The sequence below is a fragment of the Leptopilina heterotoma genome, unplaced genomic scaffold (genome assembly GCF_015476425.1).
Source record: "Leptopilina heterotoma isolate Lh14 unplaced genomic scaffold, ASM1547642v1 Lhet_15, whole genome shotgun sequence".
NCBI lineage: Eukaryota > Metazoa > Arthropoda > Insecta > Hymenoptera > Figitidae > Leptopilina > Leptopilina heterotoma.
The window spans coordinates 2,310,180-2,332,841 of NW_025110867.1; the positions used below are offsets into that span (position 1 = coordinate 2,310,180).

General features: G+C 31.2%; 1 protein-coding gene across 6 annotated transcripts in view; it reads right to left on the reverse strand.

Moving 5' to 3' along the window:
- The window catches only part of LOC122498471 (teneurin-a), a 917,080-nt gene that overhangs the window by 13,262 nt on the left and 881,156 nt on the right, over positions 1 to 22,662 (reverse strand). For 5 of the 6 annotated variants that reach the window (XM_043606206.1, XM_043606204.1, XM_043606205.1 and 2 more), the window contains 9 exons: positions 22,166 to 22,285; positions 21,436 to 22,073; positions 17,597 to 17,810; positions 16,744 to 17,008; positions 16,473 to 16,603; positions 16,253 to 16,399; positions 15,578 to 15,785; positions 12,198 to 12,224; positions 255 to 374 (listed from right to left, as the gene is read on the reverse strand). In XM_043606206.1, coding sequence (XP_043462141.1) covers positions 255 to 374; positions 12,198 to 12,224; positions 15,578 to 15,785; positions 16,253 to 16,399; positions 16,473 to 16,603; positions 16,744 to 17,008; positions 17,597 to 17,810; positions 21,436 to 22,073; positions 22,166 to 22,285 — 1,870 coding nt within the window. The remainder of the gene's footprint in view (positions 1 to 254; positions 375 to 12,197; positions 12,225 to 15,577; positions 15,786 to 16,252; positions 16,400 to 16,472; positions 16,604 to 16,743; positions 17,009 to 17,596; positions 17,811 to 21,435; positions 22,074 to 22,165; positions 22,286 to 22,662) is intronic. The other variant, XM_043606207.1, reaches the window with a different exon arrangement.

Consider the following 22,662-nt stretch of genomic DNA (forward strand, 5'->3'; position numbering starts at 1 on the left):
TTATGCCTCGCGTATACAAAATATTTCGTGTTTTATCTAAATTATTTTTATTTTAAGGCCTAAACTCTAAATCGTGTGCGAGAGAAAAGGATAGAAATAACGTTTGTTCTTCTTTAGAAAAAGGCAAACGATATTTCTATCATTTTCTCTCTAGTATAAAAATTACGACATTTAGAGTTTTCATTCAGATTTTAGTAATATTTTTGAAAAATTTGCGTTAAAATAAAATATAAGAAATGAAAAATTATGCTTACCATCCACCAGCTCTGGTTAAGGTGAATCCAAATCGTGAGTCTTTATCAACTGAGACTCGAATGCCTACAATTCCAAGTCCTTGCTCCGTAACAACCTGGCCTCGCATAACTGCCACTCGGCTGTTATAAATTCAAAAAATGATGAGCTTTTCCATACTAGAAATTTTAGGGGATTCACTGTGTTCCCTCGGCGTAGCTGATTCGATATTTCTCGAATTTTACTGTTGCTTTACTTTACTAATTTTTGTTGTTAAAATTATTATTCGGATGGAAAATAGAAATTATTATTATTGATAATAATAAAAATAAATAGTATTATTCAAATTTTATATCTATTTTTTTGTATTTTAATTTTGTATAATTTCTGTAGACTCCCTGAAGAGGACGCATCATTTAGATTTCGAAACTTTGGAGTAAATATTATATTTTAATCATTGTTCAAATGTTTTCGTTTTATTTACCTTGTTTTATCAAAAATTAAAGTTATAGATTAACTAACTATTAATACTATTTATTATTTATTTTCAATATTATTAAAATTAAGCTTTGATTTCAAATTAAAATGTACCGAAAATAAAGTCAATTTCATATTGAAAAGTGTTGCGCGCGCATTGCTTCGGTGCCAAATTTATTTTAGAAACACCTTTAAGTCTGATTTAAAATGAAAGAAAGAAATCGAAAAACTTTGCATGAGAGGGAAAAGAACATAAATAACCTTCCTCCTTTTCTATCTCATGTAAAATTTTACGATTTATGACTCATTCAAAATTATTCTAATAGACAATAAAAATTGACAAAAGAATTAATTTTTTTTTTTGATAAATGGAAAATATGTAAATTTTCATTTACAAGCAGTTAGGACCGACGTTTGTGTTCGTTAAAAGATGCATCAACGAGGTTCATCGAATCAGCTACACCGTTTGGCGAACGGTTCAGTGCGTTTCAATATTCGCACTTGGCTGCCAATACAATTCGCAATTCAATTTGCGTGCCATTCTAGTCTCGATACAAAGTAGTTACCGCTGCCAATAACCGAATCGAGTAGGTCCGTAACAATGTGGATCCACTTCACAAGGTTTTGCCCGATAAGCATTAAAAGGCCAGACTTTGCGAATCAAGAGGTCGTTTTATTTGCAATTTAAAAAAAAAAGAAAGAAAAAATTTGATAAAAGCGGATTTGACAGGCGACCTTATTGCGTTTCATGCTTTGTACCTTCAACTTGTAACACTGTTAGAAATATCTTTTTTTTTCATTTGCGCACACCCCGTTTGTTTGATACTTTATACAAAGCGGAAGTTAATTTGATATTCGCAATATATTTGCAAAGTGAGTAAAAAAAAAAGTTAATAAAATGAGAACAGAAAATTACCTTTTTGAAATTTAATATTTTTCCTATTTTTGATTTTTCCTAATGTATTTTATTAATTTTTATTCTATTTAGTGCTGGAAGTTGTTGAAAATTTTTGACTTTAAAAAGAATTTTATCTTTGAAAAGAAGGATAAATTTGTATTTTGTGGTATAAAAGTAGTGAAATAATGAATGTGTGATAATTTGGAATAATAATTTTCCTTTTGTGATTACAGTTCCATTTGAGAGATGGCAAAATTTGATTTGCTGAATCTAATCAGGAAACTTGTTGTGCCATTAGAATGAGCCAATCAGGTTTTACAATCATTCGATACTATCGAACGAGTGAATTGTAGATTTTACATTATTATGCTACATTCACTACTATTGAACTATTTTTTCATTTTACAGGAAAAATGTTTTAGTCTCAATGGTCGTTGAATGAAAAAAGTATCAACTTTCTTCACCCAACGACTATTGACACAAAAAAAAGACTAAAACATTGATTTTAGTTATTTTAGTATTTGGGGTTAGGTGAAAATTTTGTAGCCTTTAAAATAGTTTTAATGAGATAGAGTTGTAAGTGAAAATAAACTACAAATTCTCAATTTGATATTGGTAATTAATTTTAATTAAACAAAAAAAAGAGATATATTCGACTAACTCCAGGAGATTAATATTCAGGCCAGTTTTTATTAATTTACGACTTGATTGTTAGAAACTGCCCGCGTAGGAGAGAAAAAAAAACTATTTCAGTTATTCTTGCAACTCGGTGTAGTTTTGTTATTTTAAAAACTCTAGAGATTTGAAAATTTGAGAGAATATTTTCCTTTCAGAGAACGATCTCCGGGGAATATTTTTCATGACTATTCTACAGTCGAGTTTTGCTCAAGAGAGAAAACCTCGACTTTTCAACAGTGTTGCCAACTCGAGACCGCGATTTTGCGGTGTACTCAGGGTTGGGAATGTATAATACACTCTGAATTTATATATACATATATATAGTTATCTAACAAATTTTTCCAAGGTATTTTAAGACAAAAAAAAGAAACACTAAATTTATGTGTTTAAAAAAGTATTAGTTTCTTTTTGATATTATAATATTTATAATATTAAATAAAATGATAATGTAATTGTAATATAATAGTAATGTAATGGTAATGTAATGATAATGTAATGGTATCGTAATGGTTATTTTGAGAAAAATTAACAACGAATCAGAAACGTGTGTTTTGGATAACAAAGTTTCCGTTAATTACTTTTTCACAAAGTCGATGCTTACTCTGAGTAAATTAGCACAATAGAGTGGAAATGAGAATAACGGATCACAAATCAATTGCTAGGCTCGCTGTGAGTATTTACTTAATTATTTGTTTGAATAAGAGTGTTTAATATTCGTAACCGTTTGTGTGCTGTGGTTGGAAATAAAATATAATGTGATTGGTATTTTTTTCTTTTCTCAAAAATGTGCTTTTGATTCATGTCAAAAATGATGTATTATTAATCAAACAAGTATAGAGGTGTGAACGTAGCTTTAAGCTTTATGACATTTTAGCGTTTGACACAGATGGATAGGTTTTAAATATATTAAACTTATCCATCCCTGGTGTATTGGATTTTCCAATTTATGAACTATGTGCTGCCCTTCCGGTGTGTGCACACTTTTCTAAAAACCGTAGCATTTCTCTTACAACCTTATTAGTTCGTGGCTAATATTGTACACACAAATGCATAAATGCTGTCCTTTTAGTTTGACAAAATTTTTTAGTGTCATTACTATCAAATATTCTTAGTTCGTGGCAAACGAATGTTTATTCATACGTAATAAACTAAAAAAATTTTGACAGAAATGACACGACTTCAAAATTCTGTCAGACCGCAAGGACAGCATATATGCGTTTGGGTGTATACTAATTTGCTATGAACTAATAACATTATGATAGAAAGGCTATGCTTTTTAAAGACAAGTGCAAACCGTAAAAACAGCATATAAGCAGTTACCTGTATACGATTTAAAGTTTTCATTCTGAGGCCTAATGACTTTACGAGCCAGGCGCAGGGTTGGATAGTTTATTAAAATATTAACCAGTTGCAAGAAATATGAACGTAACATAAGGCCTACTACTTTATAACTTCCCACTCTAGGGATTAATTAGTTTAAGGTACATCCACACTTGATGTAAAACACTTGACAATAAAATTATTGTATTAAAACCATTGTCCAAGGTGATAAAAAAAGTGTGCAGAAAAAAGAAATTTTTAACAGTGCCGATCGATTTGTTCGAGAGGTGACGCTCTTTTCGCATTTTCGGGGGACAAATAAATGGCAGCCATGATTGATTTTGATACACATTGAACCTCATGTACTGTGGAACCTAGGTCATAATATCATATAAAATGGAATACATGCACTTATAAAATATCATTAGGATTGTATGTATATAGACGTAAATGATGTATAATAAATTAAGGATTGATAAATGTAGGGTAATTTTTTTTCCTTTTTTCTTTTTTTTTGGCAAAAAAGTCGAAATATATTATCAAGCTGATATAATGTTTAAGCAATCACGTGTGTATGTGCTGAATATAATGAAATCAATAGGTACCAAGGTATATAAACTGTGTAACACAGTTTATTATTATTATATATATACATTCGGGGGGTGATTTGCCGGGGATGTAGATTCGCGCGCGCGTGCGTATTGTAGTATCCTGCAATTGTATATGTGCCAGTGTATCAAGTGCGCGCATGTGTGACATACTATATGTGTGGGGTTGAGGCGACAGATATTACTCAGTCCCTAAGGAACTGCATAGGGGAAATCATATTGCTCCTTGGAGGATCGTACTCGTATCAACTTTCTCACTATCGATCCCTCAACGAATCGATTTGGCCCACTAACACCAACATGACAGAATCAAAAAAAAAAAAAAATAGAAAATTCTCAGTAAAAGAAATTATTAAAGATTTGCTTCCAAATGGTAAAGTCTATAAACTAATTTTCAATATAAAAGGATATTTGGCATTACTATTCTAATTCATTTAAACTTAATTTTTATTTTTAAATTTTAAAATTGACAGTTTTAGTAAAATAAAGGTACATTCAACAATAATTCGATATCATATAAGCCCTAAACACGAACTTGATACACCAAAATGCATACATATGCTGTCCTTCCGGTCTAACGGAATTTTGAAAACACGTGTCATTTCTATCAAATATAGTTCGTGGCGTATGAATCTTTGCTCGTATGTCATGAACTAAAAACACTTTGACAGAAATGACACGACTTTTCAAAATTCCGTCAGACCGGAAGGACAGCATACATGCTTTTGGGTGTAAATGAGATAGAAAAGAACACTTGAATATTCTTTTCTAACTCCTGCATTATTTAGGAATTAGGACCAAAGGTCTTAGTGTGAAGTTAGTTACAAGACCAGGAAATGAAATAGAAAAAGCAAGAGAGTATTCTCTTTTTCTATCTTGTGCCCTCTAATAACCAACTTCATTCCCCTTAGAAATAAAAATTAAAAAAGTATTTTTTCTATTTTATATCGAATTCTTCTTGAATCAATTTTAGACCATAAACTGTCATTCCCTTTATTGTGTTCAATTTAAATATTTAAAATAAATTTTTAAAAATTTTGAAAATAATTCACTAAAAAATAAGCTGCAGTTGGAAAAAAGCCATTTAATAGCGAGTGATTAACCCTTTAAGTGCCAATTTATTTTATAGAAACAATATGTGTTTTTATGGAATATATATTTTATGGAGAATGTTAAAATTTTAAAGCTTTTGAAAGTTGAAAAAAATTGGATACTTTTAAATTTTTTATGGAAAATTTATATTTTTTCTAAAAAATTAAATAAAATGAAAACCTATTTATTAATTTTAAAATAAAAAAAAGTATTACAAAAAAAATTCTGGGAAAATTATGTAAACTTTTGTATGGTTTAAAAAAATATTTTAAAAACTTTTTCTGTAGTCAAAAAAAATTTTTTTTAAGAATTGACAATTAAAGGGTTATTTTTTCAAGCTGATCTAAAAATTGAACTTTAATTGCAAATTTTTTTTTAAGCACTTACTTTCAGTTTTTCGAATTTATTTAAATTGATAATAGACTTACCCTCGATATTTAATATTGAAACTTGATATCAGATATCAGCTCTTGAATAGTTTCTTTTTCTGAGTTAAAAACAAGGCTCTATCAATTTTCTTTTTTTTTGCTAAAAAATAATATTTCGTGTTTTTTTAAATCAAAAATTGCGCGATAAGAATTTTAGGTAATTTACGCTATAGTTATACGTACATATACCTCAAGTTATACCATTTTTTTCGCCTTCTCATCTGAAAGAAGAAAAAAACGAGATCTCTGAATGACATACTTTCGAGTATAAATTTGCGATTTGTTTTCAATGAATTTCAAGTCGCTTCAAGAAATTGGATCCTTTTATTTTTACAATTTCTTGAGGTGAAATTAAAAAAGTGAAAAAAAGTATAAAGAAAGAAGAGATTCTCAGGAATTGAAAATTCTTCAATACATCTTAAAGCAAGTTTTCTTCTTTTTTTATAAGAAAGCCTTTTACAAATTCTTTTCCTTTAATCTTGAAACTATATAATTTTTTTCCTTACTTTTCATTTATCGAACAAGTTGATTTTGATGTAGAGAAAAAAGAAACTTGATCAAAAAAGAATTGAAAGAGCCTTGTTGAAATGAAAAAAATATTGTGTTATAAAAAGAATATTTTAGATATTTTTTTTTCGTTGTTGATGAAGAAACTTGAAAACACGACCAAGTGCCGATCCTCCAAGAAAGTCTCAGCGATAGGTGGCAGGCACTGTCATCACTACTGTAAATCATGGGAAACCATAATAACGTGATATGACAAACATAATATATTTCAAAATACACGGATATCTTCAAGACAGACGCCAAACCTAGATATAATGAATAATTTATTAAAAAAAAAGTACAAAAAAAAGCAACGAAATAATGAAAAATCCGATATGTTAATTTTTCTTTTTTGGCTCGTAAACGCGTTTCATTGTGATTTGAAAAGTCCGAGAAATGGTGCTCGATTTTTTTTCCTTAAATTTAATAAATAAATTCAACTCACGTATTATTTTTTGTTGTCACATAAAAAACTCAACTTCGCAAAAAAAATAGAATAAATTTTAACCGCAATTTAAAACGAGCATCATTTCAAGAAGTAACAAAAAAAAACGCGAAATAAAAACATAACCGTTATTCTCTTTCTAAAATTCATATACGGAAAATTTTTAACGCAAGTTTAAAATTTTATGATTTTAATATAACGGTAACGGGATGACGGGCATCAGGTTTAATTTTCGTTAAGTGGATTTCTTTTTTTTTCTTTTCTTTCTTGTTCTTTTTTTTCTTTTTGATTTGTTTGTTGATACGGTTGGATTGGAGAAAGACAGACACAAGGTTTTGGTTGGATAATTTGAGGACAATTGGTACATTGTTAAGACGCAGACAAGGAACAATGGAATGAAGGACTTCGGGTTAATTTAATTTAAAATTTTTTTTTCTTTTATTTTTTCTCTGCGTTTAATTAACAGTTTGACAATTTGCCGATTGTTAATTTATTCCTCACCCCTGTGGCCCTCTTTTGCAAATAAATACAGTACCCGATCGCGTTATCTTTATTTGCACATGACCCGTGTAGGCACTTTTGTCAATTAAGAAGATAAAAAAAAGAGACAAAAACAAATGATCAAGTGTTGATGAGAATCAGACGTTAGTGTGTGTTTAGGTTGCCCATCGATGTCTCACTTTGTTTTAAAAAAATTACCTTTTGATTTCCTGAATTTTTATTTTTATAGGCAGAATCTCAATTCAGGAAAATTTCAATTTCTAATGCATTTTATGCAAATTTTATTTCAAATTGAAAAATTTCGTAACTGTCGCAAAATATACTGCATTTTATGGAAAATATTGAAATTTACGTATTTTATATAATGTTACGTAAAATACCTTATTTTACATAGTTTTACGTAGACGAACATAATGTACACTCGTGCTCATTAATGCCTTCTCTCAGGGAAGGCACTAATTTGACGCGTTTTGCCCACTTTCTATATTTTTTATAGTTTGTGCCAATAATTCCATAGGAATTTTACTTTTCCATTGGTTGATTTTTTATACAATATAGATGGTAGGCAAAGTTCGTGAAATTAGTGCCTTCCCTGAGGGAAGGCATTAATGAGCACGAGTGTACAATGTCATAAAACTTCGTAAAAAAATTTACTTTATTTTACGTAACATTACGTAAGTTACTCCATTTTTCGTTATCGAGGGTTATTATACTTTTACACATAGAATAACGTATTTTTTTTATAAACTTACGTTTTTTTGATGTAAGATAATACATTTAACGTGACATTCTGTATTTACGTAAAGTAACGTTTTACCATTAGAGCATTTACGTAAAACGTCATTTTACGTAAGATAAGTACATAAATTCATACGTATATGTACGTAAAATAAATCACCCGAAAAATACTTAATTTCATGCTAAGATAAGTATAGGATACATTTTAAACGTAATCTTAGATATCTTACGCAACCAAAACGAAACCTAATCGTAAGTCGTAAATTTCTACATGAGAGAAAAAAAGACAGAAATAACCTTTGTCCTTTTCTCTCACGTAAAAGTTTACAATTTGCGATTAGGTTTCATTTTGCTTAAAATATTTTTTTTAATTATATGAAATTACGCTCTTTTGTTTTAGTGTTTAGATAAAATGAATTGTAAATTTAAATGAAGTGAGATCCTATCTTTTTTGTTTAGTTTTCAGAATGTAGTTTTTCTCAACATTTACAATGGATAAAATCTAATGGTACGATCACAGTTATGAATTTTACTTAATGTACAGGTAACTGCTTGTATGCTGGCCTTCCGGTTTGTACACCTTTTTAAAAACCGCGTCATTTCTATTAAAATCTTTAGTTTGTGACTAAGTTTACCACAAACTATTAATTGTAGAAATGACACGGTCTTCAAAAATGTATGCCAATTTTATGCAGGAAGGACAGCATATAAGCAGTTACCTGTACTAATAAACTGAAACAGGGACTTTTTCTTTCATATAGCTACGACACTTTACAGATAGTGCTGCAAATCGAATAAGAAAGGTGCGTTCATATGATGATATAAACGAGAGAAAGCCACGTGAGTGAAAGAGATAGTAGATATTCATCTCTTACATTCACTTTTGCTTTCATGCCCACATGTGAATGAGGCTTAAAACTAGAGACATCTAGTGACTTTGAAACAAATGACGCTGTGACCGTATAAAGAGGTTTTTTTTTCAAATTTTGTTTTAAAAAAATGACACATTGATGGGCAAGCTAAAAGTGTGTGGATGCTAAGGACGTTCACTATAGATAATTCGACAAGGTACGCAAAGTGCAAGCCTGGCAATAACATAAACAACACAAGACCAATTTAATAAAAATACGTTAGCATAATACTAATACAAGGGCTGACGCACTAGAGGACAAGAAGTAGACAAGACATAACAGAAAAAAACAACAATCTGACGACATACCACAGATAACACAGAGTAGACAGGTTTGTACTGTTTTGCAGTACGTAAATATGTATGGTACGTGGTTTTGGTCGAAAAGGATAGTAAACTGGGACAGTGCCGGCATCCTGTCTCTACGTCGAGGCGTACATCCGACGACAATTGTGTGGTGGTATAAGGGGAGAGAGGGGGGGTGGTGGCTTGGAAGGGACAGAGAAACTTCCCCAAAACCAAAACGTTGTCACGAAGTATGAACGATCGGACGAGCGTGACAGCTGGGAAAACTAATAGTTACGCTACTATTGCGGGCACGAGCAGAGAACAACGACGCGACTACGTGACGAGAGTGAATGCATTGAACACGTAGAAAATGTCAACTTCAAGTTATTCCTTCGACCGTTTAGCTTAGCCTCCTGGAAATTCCGGATTCAAAATCGATTTTCGGAATACCCAAGTGGACAATTTCTCCACGTGTAGTTTGGCTATATAACTTTTTTTCCCCTTGTCATATATTATAAAGAAAGTGAAAAAGTTCGATTTCTACTTATTTAATAATACAAATCTTATCATTTAATTTTTGCAATATTTTTATTTTTACTAAAAAGTACAATTTTTTTGTTTTCGATTGAGATTATTATCGTTATTTCTCTGGCAAAATGAAATCAAACTATGAATGCACCTTAAACAGTGCACACTCAGCTGTATTTCTACAATAGCTTGTAAATGCATTTGTTATGACTGATTCAGAGTAAATTCATTTTCTGCATATAAATTTACGACAATTTATTTAAAATTTACTGATTTTAAGTAAACTTGTATCCAAAATGAGCAATTACTAAGAGTGTGAACTTGATATTTTTTTACCGTTAGAGTTGTAAATGCACCGTTAAGGGTGGAGTCCCATGGCAGCGTTTTGCGTTGCGTTGTAATAAGAGAGAAAGAATGCAGCAAACGTATATTTGCGTCTTTTTCTCTCCCATTACGACGCAACGCAAAACGCTGTCATGGGACTCCACCCTTATGCTTTACTTCCGGTTTAACGGCGTTTTAAAAAGTCGTGTAATACATCTATCGAAATGTTGTTAGTTCGTGGCGTAAGTTAAAAAGTCATACGTGACTTTTTAAAGCGTTCAACTGGAAGGAAATCATTAAAGTATCTGAGTGTATATTATTGCCATCTAGTCAAAATGAAGTAATATTTTAATTCTTTATCAAACAAAAAAAAAATTTATTCTATTCCCTCATCTCATATTGCATTATAATTCTATGCTTGACTGTTCCAGGGAACTACTTCCAGGGCAATGAATTTTCCTGAGTTTAGAAAATCCAACAAAGGCGAAGTTTTTCTGCTATTCTTGTAAGTATGTATAACGTAATTTTTTGATTTCATACTCATAGTTAGCTACTATTTTGTGCATCGTTTTTTAGTTTTCTGACGCTAAAAATGACTTTTATGAGAAATTTAAATTTTAGTGATTAATAAATAAAAATTAATATTTATTATTTTTCACAATAATAATAAATTCAATGAGGGTAAAGAATTTTATTTTCAACAATCTAAACAAAATTTGCATTTAAAATAAACATTAAAATTTTCTGTGAATAAGAAATATTTGTTAAATTTTAGGTTATGTTAACTAACGAGTGCAACGAAAATATTCCGTTTTAGCTATAAATTTTCGAAATAAATCACCGCCATTCTATTCAAAAACTAAATTTATCACCTAGTATAAATTTTAAATAAAATAATTTGCAGCAAAAATGAAAATTTGAAAATTATAATTTATAGGTAATTTTAGTTTGAGAATTAAAGAAATAAAGGTTTAAAATTTCTTCAAAAACCCCCTTTTTCCTGAGAGTAAGTTTCAAATGAGATAAATTTCGGGTAAATCAAGTGTAACTATTTGGCTCTAGAGAAATTTCGTTATTGGTCGAGAAAAATTTGCAATTCGAAAAACTTGGGAGGCAGTGCCAAGCTTCTTCTTTTGTCATCCGGAATTTCCATAGCGCTTACGAGTCGAATATTCAGAATGTCGACCTAATTTTCGACATTTGAAAGTTCGCTGGTTAATTTAGGGACCGAGTTTGGTCAACGTTAACCAAACATCTTTTCTCTTTACTTAGGACTCTGCTTGCACCCGTACAAACGTTACTTAAAAAGAAGTAAAAGATTTAATCATAAAATGCAGCGTTCCCTTTATTAAATTTACTCTCATTAATTCAAAATTTTTTTCATATTTTCATAAATTGTACTACTTTATTATTTAGATGAACAAAGTGGAAAAAGAAGAAGAAGAACTGTCATTTTTCAAGGAAAAAAGTACTTTAAAATCAAAACAATTTCATGTTTTTCGTGACAACTGCTCTAAATAAACAAACAGTACCCAAAGAGGACAAAAATAACTATTTTCTATTTTTTTTCAGAAAGGGGACGCTGCAGTAAAGAAAAACATTTGTCAAAGTGAAGACGGAGTACGACTTGACGCAAGACGAGTTCACACAGCACTTGGGATAAGGTATATATGAAAAGCAATAAACAGTGTGATAAGAATAGTAACAAAAGAAGTGTATACGAGAAACAAGCTGAGACGATTTAAAAACATTGGCAACGCAAAAGAAACGAGACTTTGAACTTTATTTTGAGACAACAATAAAAGAGATTTTCTTATTATTTTTTTTTCTTGTAAAGAAAAAGATTCGTGTCTTGATTGTACACTTGTGTTCATCGATGCCTTCCTCGGACGAACGTGTTGCACTCATATGTTTCTATGAGTGAAACACGTTCATCCGACAAAGGCATCGATGAACACGAGTGTACATTAAATAGAAAAATTATAATAATAACGCACGTATCAGCAAAGAACAAAATTGGAAAGTAAAATAAATAAGGCGGAACAGGCTAATAAATTTAGGGAGAGAGCTCATACGAAATAAAAAATTAAAAAAGACATGTAAGATGATAATAATGAAAACGAGCGACGAGCATTAGATGGTTTTTGGACATGAACGATTTAGCGAGAGCTGAGCTGCAACTTACCGCGGTGTAAAGGAACTCCAGAACGCACTACGTGTGGGAAAAAACCAACGAGAAGAAAGGGCGTTACCACACGGTCACAAGAACCCACGTTTTGCTGGCAATACACAACATTGCAATTTGCGAATATCCATACCCATTTTGCAAAAGTTTCTACACCTCCCCTTTTTTAAGATTATCATCCCTTTTTTTATTTTTACAATCCCCTTGAGTACTAAAGAAAAAAATTAATCTTCTGCAGAATGGGGTGATGGAACATTCCAATAGAATCGAGGGTCTTTTTTTTCTACACGATTTAGAAATATAAGAGAAAATGGAAAAAATACGAATGATCAAGTTTTCAATGAACGGGAAATGTTAATTTTCCATTATAGGGGAAAATCAAACAGTTTCGCGACAAGCGCTCCTTGCAATGTTGCTTATTGCCATTTTACAGAAACAATAGACGTAGACACACACTAATCAAGCTCACCAAAACGGACACGCGATCGTTTCAGCCACGCACATGAACTCAATCACTCTCAGACTCATTCAACATAGAGTGGTATAAAAAACATATGACGGACACAAGTTGGAAACTACGTAACAAAAACATATATAGTGACACTTGACAAGTTTGACGATTTTCCGATGGTTTTTTTTCACTCTATTTCAAATAATAAAAATTAGTCCTTTAGGAAGATTTTAAATAAAAATTTTTCCTCACGTGTGCTTACATAAAAAGTGCTTTTAAAAATTACTTGAAACAAATTCTCGGTGATAAAAAGAAGGGCAAAAAAGCAGGTGTTTCTCACAATTTCAAACTTGTGTCTACCATATTGATGGAAACTATTTATGATCGACGGATCGAGACGTTCTTATATATTGTCTTTATATGTATATATGTTCTAGATGATAAAGTGATTTTCTGTCTAGAATTCTTCATCATGAACGTCCCGATCCGACGTCTCTTTATATTCTAAACACGATTTTTCTTTTTTTTTTTTAAAGACATAAACATTTTTTAGACACGTTTCTTTTTTCTAAAAATACGTTTTTTTATATTAAAAGAAGTTTTACCATGAATTATTTTTTTTAACGTTTTCATTTCGAGTATCTTAATAAGTGATAATTGCGATTGAAGTGAACTCGCGCGGGAAATAAAGATCAAACAAGAAAATAAAGAGAAAAATAAAAAGAGTAGAATACGTGAAAGCAAACAACACTGAAATAAAATTATCCACCCGCAAACGACACAATGTTGTTAGTCGTGAATTTTGAATTTTGGCCGCAACTCGGGCTCGGGTTTTTTTTTCTCTTCTTTGTTTTTTGAGAGAGAGAAAGAGAGAGAGAGAGGTTGGTTTGGTAGGGTTTTACACACAAAAGGAGCAACACTAGACAACGTACACGAACCCCTCGAATACCAGGTCGCACCACGAAATTATATTCACCTCGCATCACTCTTGGAAAAATGAACCCCATCCTTTAAATTTTGACGTATTTCTTGTTTAATTTAAATATTGACCTTTAATAATTGAAAACTTAATTTATTAATTTTTTTAACATTGTAAATTATAAATTATTTAATTTTCTTTTCTCTTTTATAGGTGAATGTGAAGACTTAGTGAAATTAGCGGAGCAACGAGAAAAAAAAGGTTTCTTTGAAAATATGAAAAGACAAATTCCTCTTTCATTATTAATGTGATAATAAGAGGTCGAACATAAACCAGACAAAATATTCATGAAAAATTAAGAAAGACTCTTTCCTCTTTCACTGCAAATGTGAAGTAAGAGGACTTCTTTAATTATTAAAACATTCACGAAATTCGATTTAGAAATATGTTAATTACTTTCTGAATAGTTTTTAATTAGGAAAAACGTTCTTTTTGGATTAAAATTTGGATGTCTGATAATAAGACTTTTTTTCGTAAGATCGAGATTTAAGTATAGTAGAAAAAAGTAATCGGAGTAAAATCGATTTTTAGGTCATTGTTTGAAACTAGAGAATTTTGAAGGAAACTCGGTCGACCAGTATGGTAGGTGTCCTGGTTTTCACTTGATCAAGGAACGGAACATTGACTTTGTGTTCAACAAAGTTTCATTGAACGTAGAGAATGAGCGCCCGTCATGAACTTTGTAACCGTCACATTAATGGGTAACATACATATATATATATACATAGCCGCGGGGAATAGAAGTAAAGCAATGACAAGGTCCTTTAATCGTCAATGCTTTCGAGGTGATCGTCGGTGCTCCTGGCATTTGAGGGAGGGAATGAGGTTTTGATACACGAGGAAAGGGATGGTCCAAAGGTGACAGAATCGACGTTTCCCCTTCCCACGAATTGGATGGGAGAAATTCTCCTCCGACAACAACACGGTTTCTTCTGCACCGATGCAACTCGGGTGGCCCGTTCCTACCGAGTAAAATTGATCGAAACAAATATCCTTGACAATCGGTACGCGCTCACAACAGGGGAATACATTTGTCGAGTTGGAAAGCACAAAGTCAGGATTTTATTCTTTTTTTTTCTTATTTCTTCTTTTTCAAAGAAAGATTATTGCCCATGGCATTGGCCGTTTGGATTATCAAAGAGGAATATTTCGTATTGTCAAGTCTCGCAAAAGCGTCTCAAGATTTTTTTTTCACATCAAATTGGAATTTCAATGTTTTGAGTTAACAAAGGGAGTCGAATTTTTTGCTCAAGAGTTAGAGAATTAGCTTTGTAAGTGGAGAAGGTATACGGTTATCAAAAGGGAAAAATTTATTTAAATTCAAGACGAAGGTTATTTGCTAACAGTGGAAAATAATTTACAAGCTACTAGTAGAAAAATTTTTTAAAAACAATCAATTTTTTTGTCGAGAAAAATTAATTATTCCCCTATTGTGAGCTTGTAGCGTACGTTAAAGTTTGCCAATTATAGTACTTTCGATACAGCCATGCACCAATTAAATTTCATAATTTTTCTCATATAATAAGCGACGATTTCCACCAGTCCGCGATTTGCTTTATTTTTTTTTATTATTCAGTAAACCGTTCGAGGCATGCTTCTTTTATTTTTAAGAGAAAAAAAAGACAACTAAACGCGTCATGCCATAATAACGAAACCGTATCCGAATGTTTACCAGTTCTTTTTTCTTTTTGGTCACTGAAATCTTTACCGAACTTTACTTCACCAGACGCTTCGCTTTCAATCGAGTTTTCCAATATTTTCTGAATACTAAATTACTTAGAAGTAAGAAAAATTTGCCATAAAACGTTCATTTTTTCAATAAATTGATGGTTTCTTAATTGAAATTAAAACGTCTAACGAAGTAGATGGTAATTGATTATTAGTCACTGCAATTTTTCTTTAAAATATCACGGTGTCTGTCTTTTAACGTATCCTAAAAACAAAACCTACCTTTCACCATACTCGTCCGTGTGTGCGTAACTCTGTACGCTGTTCTCTTCGATCAGAAATTTGACGCGTTGATAAAAGGATGCAGTTACACTCGGTGGCTGCTTTCGGAGAAGAACCTCAACAGGATCATTGCTGGCAATGCACATTATGTGATCAGCGCACGCTTCATGAGAACAGCATTCGCTATCGGAACAGTCGATCATTCCATCTGGATGATCATTATAAAAAAAATCCCCATTAATCATTTAAATTTGAAACAACTATTTATTATCAAAAATGAGAATCTCTTGTTTTTCTTAAAAATATCGTTTTATTTTCATTATGAAAAATTTAAATATTTCTAGGATTATCTTTCAAGGGTTATATAAAAGAAATAGTATCAAATAAAAAAAGTTTATCTTGAACAAAATAAAGAGAGCCCGAGATCATTAAAATTTTCAATTATCCTTTGACATTTTCCTTCCTATCGAATTACTCAATCATTATTGGAAATTCACAAAGCCCTTATGATATAGCCTCGAATATAATCTTTGCCTCGTCGATGAAATCAAAGAAAACTTCTACTATCACGAAACAATCGAGAAATTGCTCGGGATCTCTATCAAAACTCGGGAATATTTTTTTACAATTACTGCGGGAAAGTAATGAATGAAAACAAAAAAATATATATCTTACCCTTGTCGTTATCAATCTCATCATTGCATTCCATCTCGAGGGGGATACTGCAATCCCTGCCAGCCCAACCGGTTGCACAATCGCAGCTGTACTCGCCATCTAAAAGACTGCATAATCCATGTCGGCTGCACGATTTCTCACAACCAGCTATACGAAAATTTTACATATTTCATTGAACTTGATTAGATATTTCTTCTTTTTTTCTTATCGCAATACTCACGCAATGTACAGTGCTTTCCGTTCCAACCTTGACTACAAACGCATGTACCATTTTTACATTGTCCATGCTCTGCACATCTTGGATCACAAGGTTTCTGATCACATTTCGCCCCCGTCCAATCGTCATGGCATCTGGGTAAAATTTTACATTTTGTTACACTCTCATTAGAAAGTATTTTTAATTAGATTTATTTAATTTTAAGGAAAGAGAATGAATGAGGGATAGTAAGGGGAGGATTGTCTTTTTTTTTAATTGCAAGCTGTGTACTGACTTGCAAACACCCTGCTTGCAGGTTCCATGTGGTCCGCAATCGAGTCCACAGCTCGGTTGTGAGCAATCGATTCCAGTCCAATGCTCCTCGCAGATGCAAGCGGCCGATTCTAAATCGTAAGTACCATGTTCGGAGCAGCCTGGCAAACATTGGTAGACTCTTTGGTCCACCTGGTTACACCTTTCGCCTTGCCAACCCGCCTTGCAATAGCATTTGCCTGCAACGCAGGCGCCATGTCCACTGCAGCTGGGATCCGGACAGTCAGCTGCAATCCCCAATTTCCAATTACTTTCTCGATACTTTCGCAATTCGGTTGACGAAACTTTAATGATAACTGTAAAACTTTGCTTCTCCCTCCCTCCCTCCCCCCGCTCTCACACTCCGTCCCGTCTGGCGAATCGTAACCGAATACTGATTGCAAGGGGTCGCCGATGAATGGATCAACTTTTTAAATTATGGATCAGAACAATTCCATTATTCTCGGAATTTGAGAGTCACAGAAGGATTTCAAGTTATTTAAGAAGACGTTTCTGTTTTGATTGTCTCCCTTTTCTTTTTTTTATGAAATTAATGAAACTTTAAATTAAAAAAAACGAATTTAGCATTAGTAAAAATTAGTAAATTAGTAAATTCGTTTTTTTAATTATATTATTAGAATTGGTACTCAGGAAATCAAATTTTTGGATTTTTACATAGTAGCTGGTGAATTTCTTTACTATCAGTTTTTGGGAAGTCAAAGAGAAATTTGTTTTTAAAAAATATCGTAAAAATGCGTCAGTTTGGAATAGATAGATAAAATGTAAAACAGAGTGGTTTTACGATAGAGAAAAAGAAAATATTTGCGACGACTCACCTTCAGAGCAAAATGGTCCTTTCCATCCAGAATTGCAAATGCATGAACCTCGTACGCACTGGCCATGTTGGTTGCAATCGGGAACTTGGCAATCCCCAATGGGTATGTCGCACTCGGCACCCTTCCAACCGTCCTCGCAGTGACAGACGCCACCTCCATATTGTCCATGCGACGAACATAAAACCGGGCAAACGCTTTTGCTGCAGTCAGCGCCCTAAGAAAATACATAAAATCAACTTTGATTTTTGTTTCGCCTTCTTTATATAAACACATAAAATAGCGGAAAAAAATCTCCTTTAGTAACTCACTAGATCTCTAGTATTTTCATCATTAGATAAAAATCGAAAGAGAAAAAAATATTAAATTTTAAGAATATGAGCAAATTCACCTCATTTTTAAAATGGGGTCAAACATCCTTAATTACAAAAAGATTTTGCTACATCAGTAATTAAAACTGTAAATGTGACTTCTTTTCAATTAATGCTCGTTTTTGTATTATACAAAAGCGTTTAAAAGAGACTCACTAAAGAAACTGTATGCTTCATTTTTTTTAAAAGAGAAGAGTTTAAAATTTTTGAAACATCATCTATATACGAAAAGCGACCCAATTTAACCAACTGCTCCTTATTTATAAGGAATTAGTCTGGAAAGTAATTGCTCTTTAATGACGCATTGCAGTGCTGCGACGTTCCTCCAAATCCCATCCTTGCAGATAATCCTGCAGCGTGTCCTGACCCTGCAGATAATCCTACAACCACCCTCCATGGTTTGGGGGTTCTCACTACAGAAAGATGGTTGTTATATATATATGTACATAGATGTACATAGATGTACATATATAGATATAGCTCTCGAGATAATCGCATCATTTTTCCTTCAGTCAACAAAGACAATTCCAACAAGTTCGCTCTAGTATTTTATAAACTGTCTATTTTGATAATCCAGGAGAATTATGGCTAAGAAGAATTTCGTCTCGCTATTTATCCTCTTAAGCAGGATTTATACTGTACTATATAGAATTGCAAACATAGATGGTGGAAAATAGTTGAAATTATATTTTTTGTCTTCTTCTCCAGAAAACCAGTTTTCTTCCTTTCTAAGTTTTAAAATTTTTTAGTTTTTCTTCTTATACTGTTACAGATTAATCTGTATCAATAATTTAAAAATTTTCAGGGCTCGAACTAGTAAATCCCTTACAGGTCCGTAAATTTGCATAAAGTCCGTAAAAGTCAGTTTTTTTAAAAAAAAAATTCCTAAAGTAATTAAATTCTTCTCCGAAATTAAATTATTTTCAAAAATTTTTAATAAAATTCTTGTCAAATTTCAAAAAATTTCCTCAATTCAATGATTTTTAATATGTATCTACTATTTTAATAAAATTTTCCAAAAGAATTCAATTATTTAAAAAAAATTTAATAAAATTCTACCCAAACCTTTAATGATTTTCATACAATAATAAAAATTTTAAAGGAATTCAATTATTTACAAATTTTTTTATAAATTTCTTCGCAATCATTCAAATATTTTCATAAATAATAAAATTTTTACAGGGATTCAATTATTTTCGTAAATAATGAAATTCTTTTTAGGAATTCAATTAATTTTATGAATAATAAAACTCTTCGCAGAATTTCAATTATTTTTAATAGAATTTCAACCGAATTCCTCGAAAAATTGAAATTCCTCGACAAAATGCTTAAAAATTTTAATTAAAATTCTTGCAAAGAATTTAATTATTTGAAAATTTGTTGATAACGATTTTTTATGGGAATTGAATTTTAAGATACATTCATTTATTTAATAAATTATTTATATTTGTATTTAAATAATTGAATTCTCTTAGAATTTTCTAATAAAAATTGATTTAAAAATGAATTTCAGTTAAAATTTTAGATTATAATTGAATATTAAAAGCATTAGAGCGTGAATTTTTAGAAATAATTGAATTTTGAAAAGGTTTCAAATTAAAATCTTTCAAATTTTAGACTAACAATTCTGTAAAATTAATTTTTTTAAATAAGATTGATTGCAGATTTTTTAAAAATATTATATTAAATTTTTAATAATTGAATTGTAAACACATGAATTTGAAAATCCTCAAAGAACTTTTTCAAAAATTATTTAAAATAATGGATTTAGAAAAGAATTTCAGTTAAAAACACTAAAAAAAATTGAATTTTGGAGAAGTTACAAATTATTGCAGAAATTCAATCATTTTCAAAAGTAATAAAATTCTTCGCAGAAATTCAATTATGTTAAAAAATAATAAAATTCTTAGGGATTTAATTATTTTCATAATTAATGAAACTCATCTCAGAATTTCAATTATTTTAAATAGAATTTTAATCAAATTCCTCGGAAAATGTAATTATTCTTGAAAATTTTATTAAAATTCGTCGAAAAAATCCAATCATTTAAAAATTTGTTCATAAAATTCTTTATGGGAATTGAATTTTAAGAAACATTCAATTATTCAATAAATTATATTTATTCTTGTATTTAAATAATATTGAATTATCGTAGAAATTTCTAGTAAAAATTGATTTAAAAATGAATTTCAGTTAAAATTTTAGATATAAATTGAATATTAAAAGCATGACATTTTTTTTTTAGAAATAATTGAAGTTTGAAGAGGTTTCAAATTAAATTCTTTGAAAATCTGAATATTTCATACTTTTAACTAATAATTCTGTAGAATTAACTTTTTTGAAAAAGTTTAATTGAATTTTTTTTTTTGAAATTACTTGAAGTTTTTATTTTATAATTTATTTAATTGAAGAATTTCCAAATAATCGAAATTTCGTAAAATTGAATTGTAAACGAATGGATTTGAAAATTTTCAAAGAACTTTTTCAAAATTGATTGTAAATAATTGATTTAAAGAAGAATTTTAGTTAAAAAATCTAGAAAATAATAATTGAATGGAAATGGTGAAAATAATTTTGAAGAACTGGTTCGACCTTGGTATTTTTTAATCTAGTTGGAAAGCTAAAGATAAAAATCAAATTTTCGGAATGTTTGTTCATATTAGGAAATGAATAATTTCTGCTGTCCAAAGTAAAAAGCTACTAACCGTATTCACCATGACCACTAATTTTAATTTGTGCCTTCATCGGGTTAGTTAAGAAACTAGTCCCGATAGATTTATTCATTTTATTATTTTTTTGTTTATTCTTATTTATTTAATATTTATAATGTGTTGCATTAATTGGATTATTTATTAATTTTTTGATTCTATATGACTCCAATGTTGGATGTAGTAATTTTTTATATTTTTGGACGAATTTTATTTCTCCGACTGTTACTAATTTGACTCTCTGAAGAGGAAATCCGTCGAGTAAAGGACTAAGCACAACCGTTTCGCGAACGTTGTTTGCGAACGCAAAGCATGAGTTAGAAAAGCACAGAGATATATTTGTGTCCTTTTCTATCTCATGCATCTCGTTCGCGAATCTATTGTGCGTTGGCCTTTACATTAAAGAATCTTTGTCTGAATGTCTTCGTTTATCTTATTATTACTAAAGAACACTTTTCTTAGTAGAGTATGAATATTTGTTTCGTTAATTAATTTTGCTAGCTTTGAGCACTTTTTTTTTAAAAACGGTACAATATTATTTCGTCTATACAGTCTTCTGCTTTTATTTGAAAACGTGTTTTTATATTTTTATAACAAAGAAAATATCAGCACTGCGCTGTTTTCTGGTATTGAACGTAATCCGAAAAATTGAGGTCATAGGTTTAAGGACCTCACTTAATACTGTCTTGGCAGTACGTCTAACTAGTAACATTAAGATAAGAGTATGTTTAAAAGAGGTTGTTAGGTTAATCGTATTTCTCACCTGATATCCATCGATGCAATCGCACTTGCCCAGATAGCATGAACCTCTTCCAGAACAGTCATTTAAGCAAGTTGTGGATACCCCCTCAGCTTCGGTGACAATTAGCGTGACTTTATACGGTTGTAATTCGTCATTATAAACAGAGAGGAACCATCTGCCAGTATCTAAGTACTGTAAGAGGCTGACATTAACGAGCATTGACTCTATAGTGCTTCTTCTAATTAAATGATGTTTCGTATCCTCGTCATTCTTTCTCTCGTGTTTCGATGAATAAATACTGACATCAGATGTTGTGACATCCCTCTTTAGTCGATGATCAACTCTTCCCCCTTTGACAAATTCAACAAAGTCATACTGCGTGACGCTCGGTGCAACATTTCGTCTACCATAAACCGCAAAGTTCGCACCCCAAGGTAGTGTTAAATTGAGTCTTATAAATGCCGGTTGCTTATTTAGGAACTCGGTATTCCAAAAGTTGTATGACGGTATCATGGCGGAATGTGCAACATTGTATGCTTGCAATTCCAAAACGGCGGGCCATTGTTGTGCCGATTGTTGAATCTGTGGATCACTTTGTTGTTGCTCGCCAGTATTCTCCGATGCACTCGAATGTTCCGCTGTACTCGTTGGTAGACTCTCTGTATAATAAAAGAATGTATTAGAGAATGTATTAGAAAAAATTTCTATATTTGTAATTCAAGTTAATTTCTAGAGTAAAAGTTTTTTTTACCTTCCGTTGGAACCTGTGTTGATATCGAATCATGAACGTGTGAATTCTCATGGGTGACAGCCTTTATATCTTGAACTAAAATACAATTGGTGCTATCCATCGGCCGCATTGAACTCACGGCTGTAACGAAAAATAAATAATTTACATTTTATGATATATTTCCTCATGTCATTACATACTTAAATGGATGTGTCATTAATAAGAGAGTAATTAGAATTTTGAAGATATTGAACATTCGATATCGATCACTAATTGCACTCGGTTCGACGATTACTATTTCGTAAAGAATGCGACGATTTTTTCTCATGCCTTGTTCATTACAACATATTTAAGGGGAAGTTAAAAAGTGACTGAATTACGAAGAGAAACGGAGCGAGATAAGCGAACTAAATTGCCCGATGAAGCCAGAAATCATCGTGTATAACGATGAATCCCAACGAGAATCCAGTTGAGAATTGTAATCCCTCTTTTGCCTTTTTGACCCCGAAATCCGATGA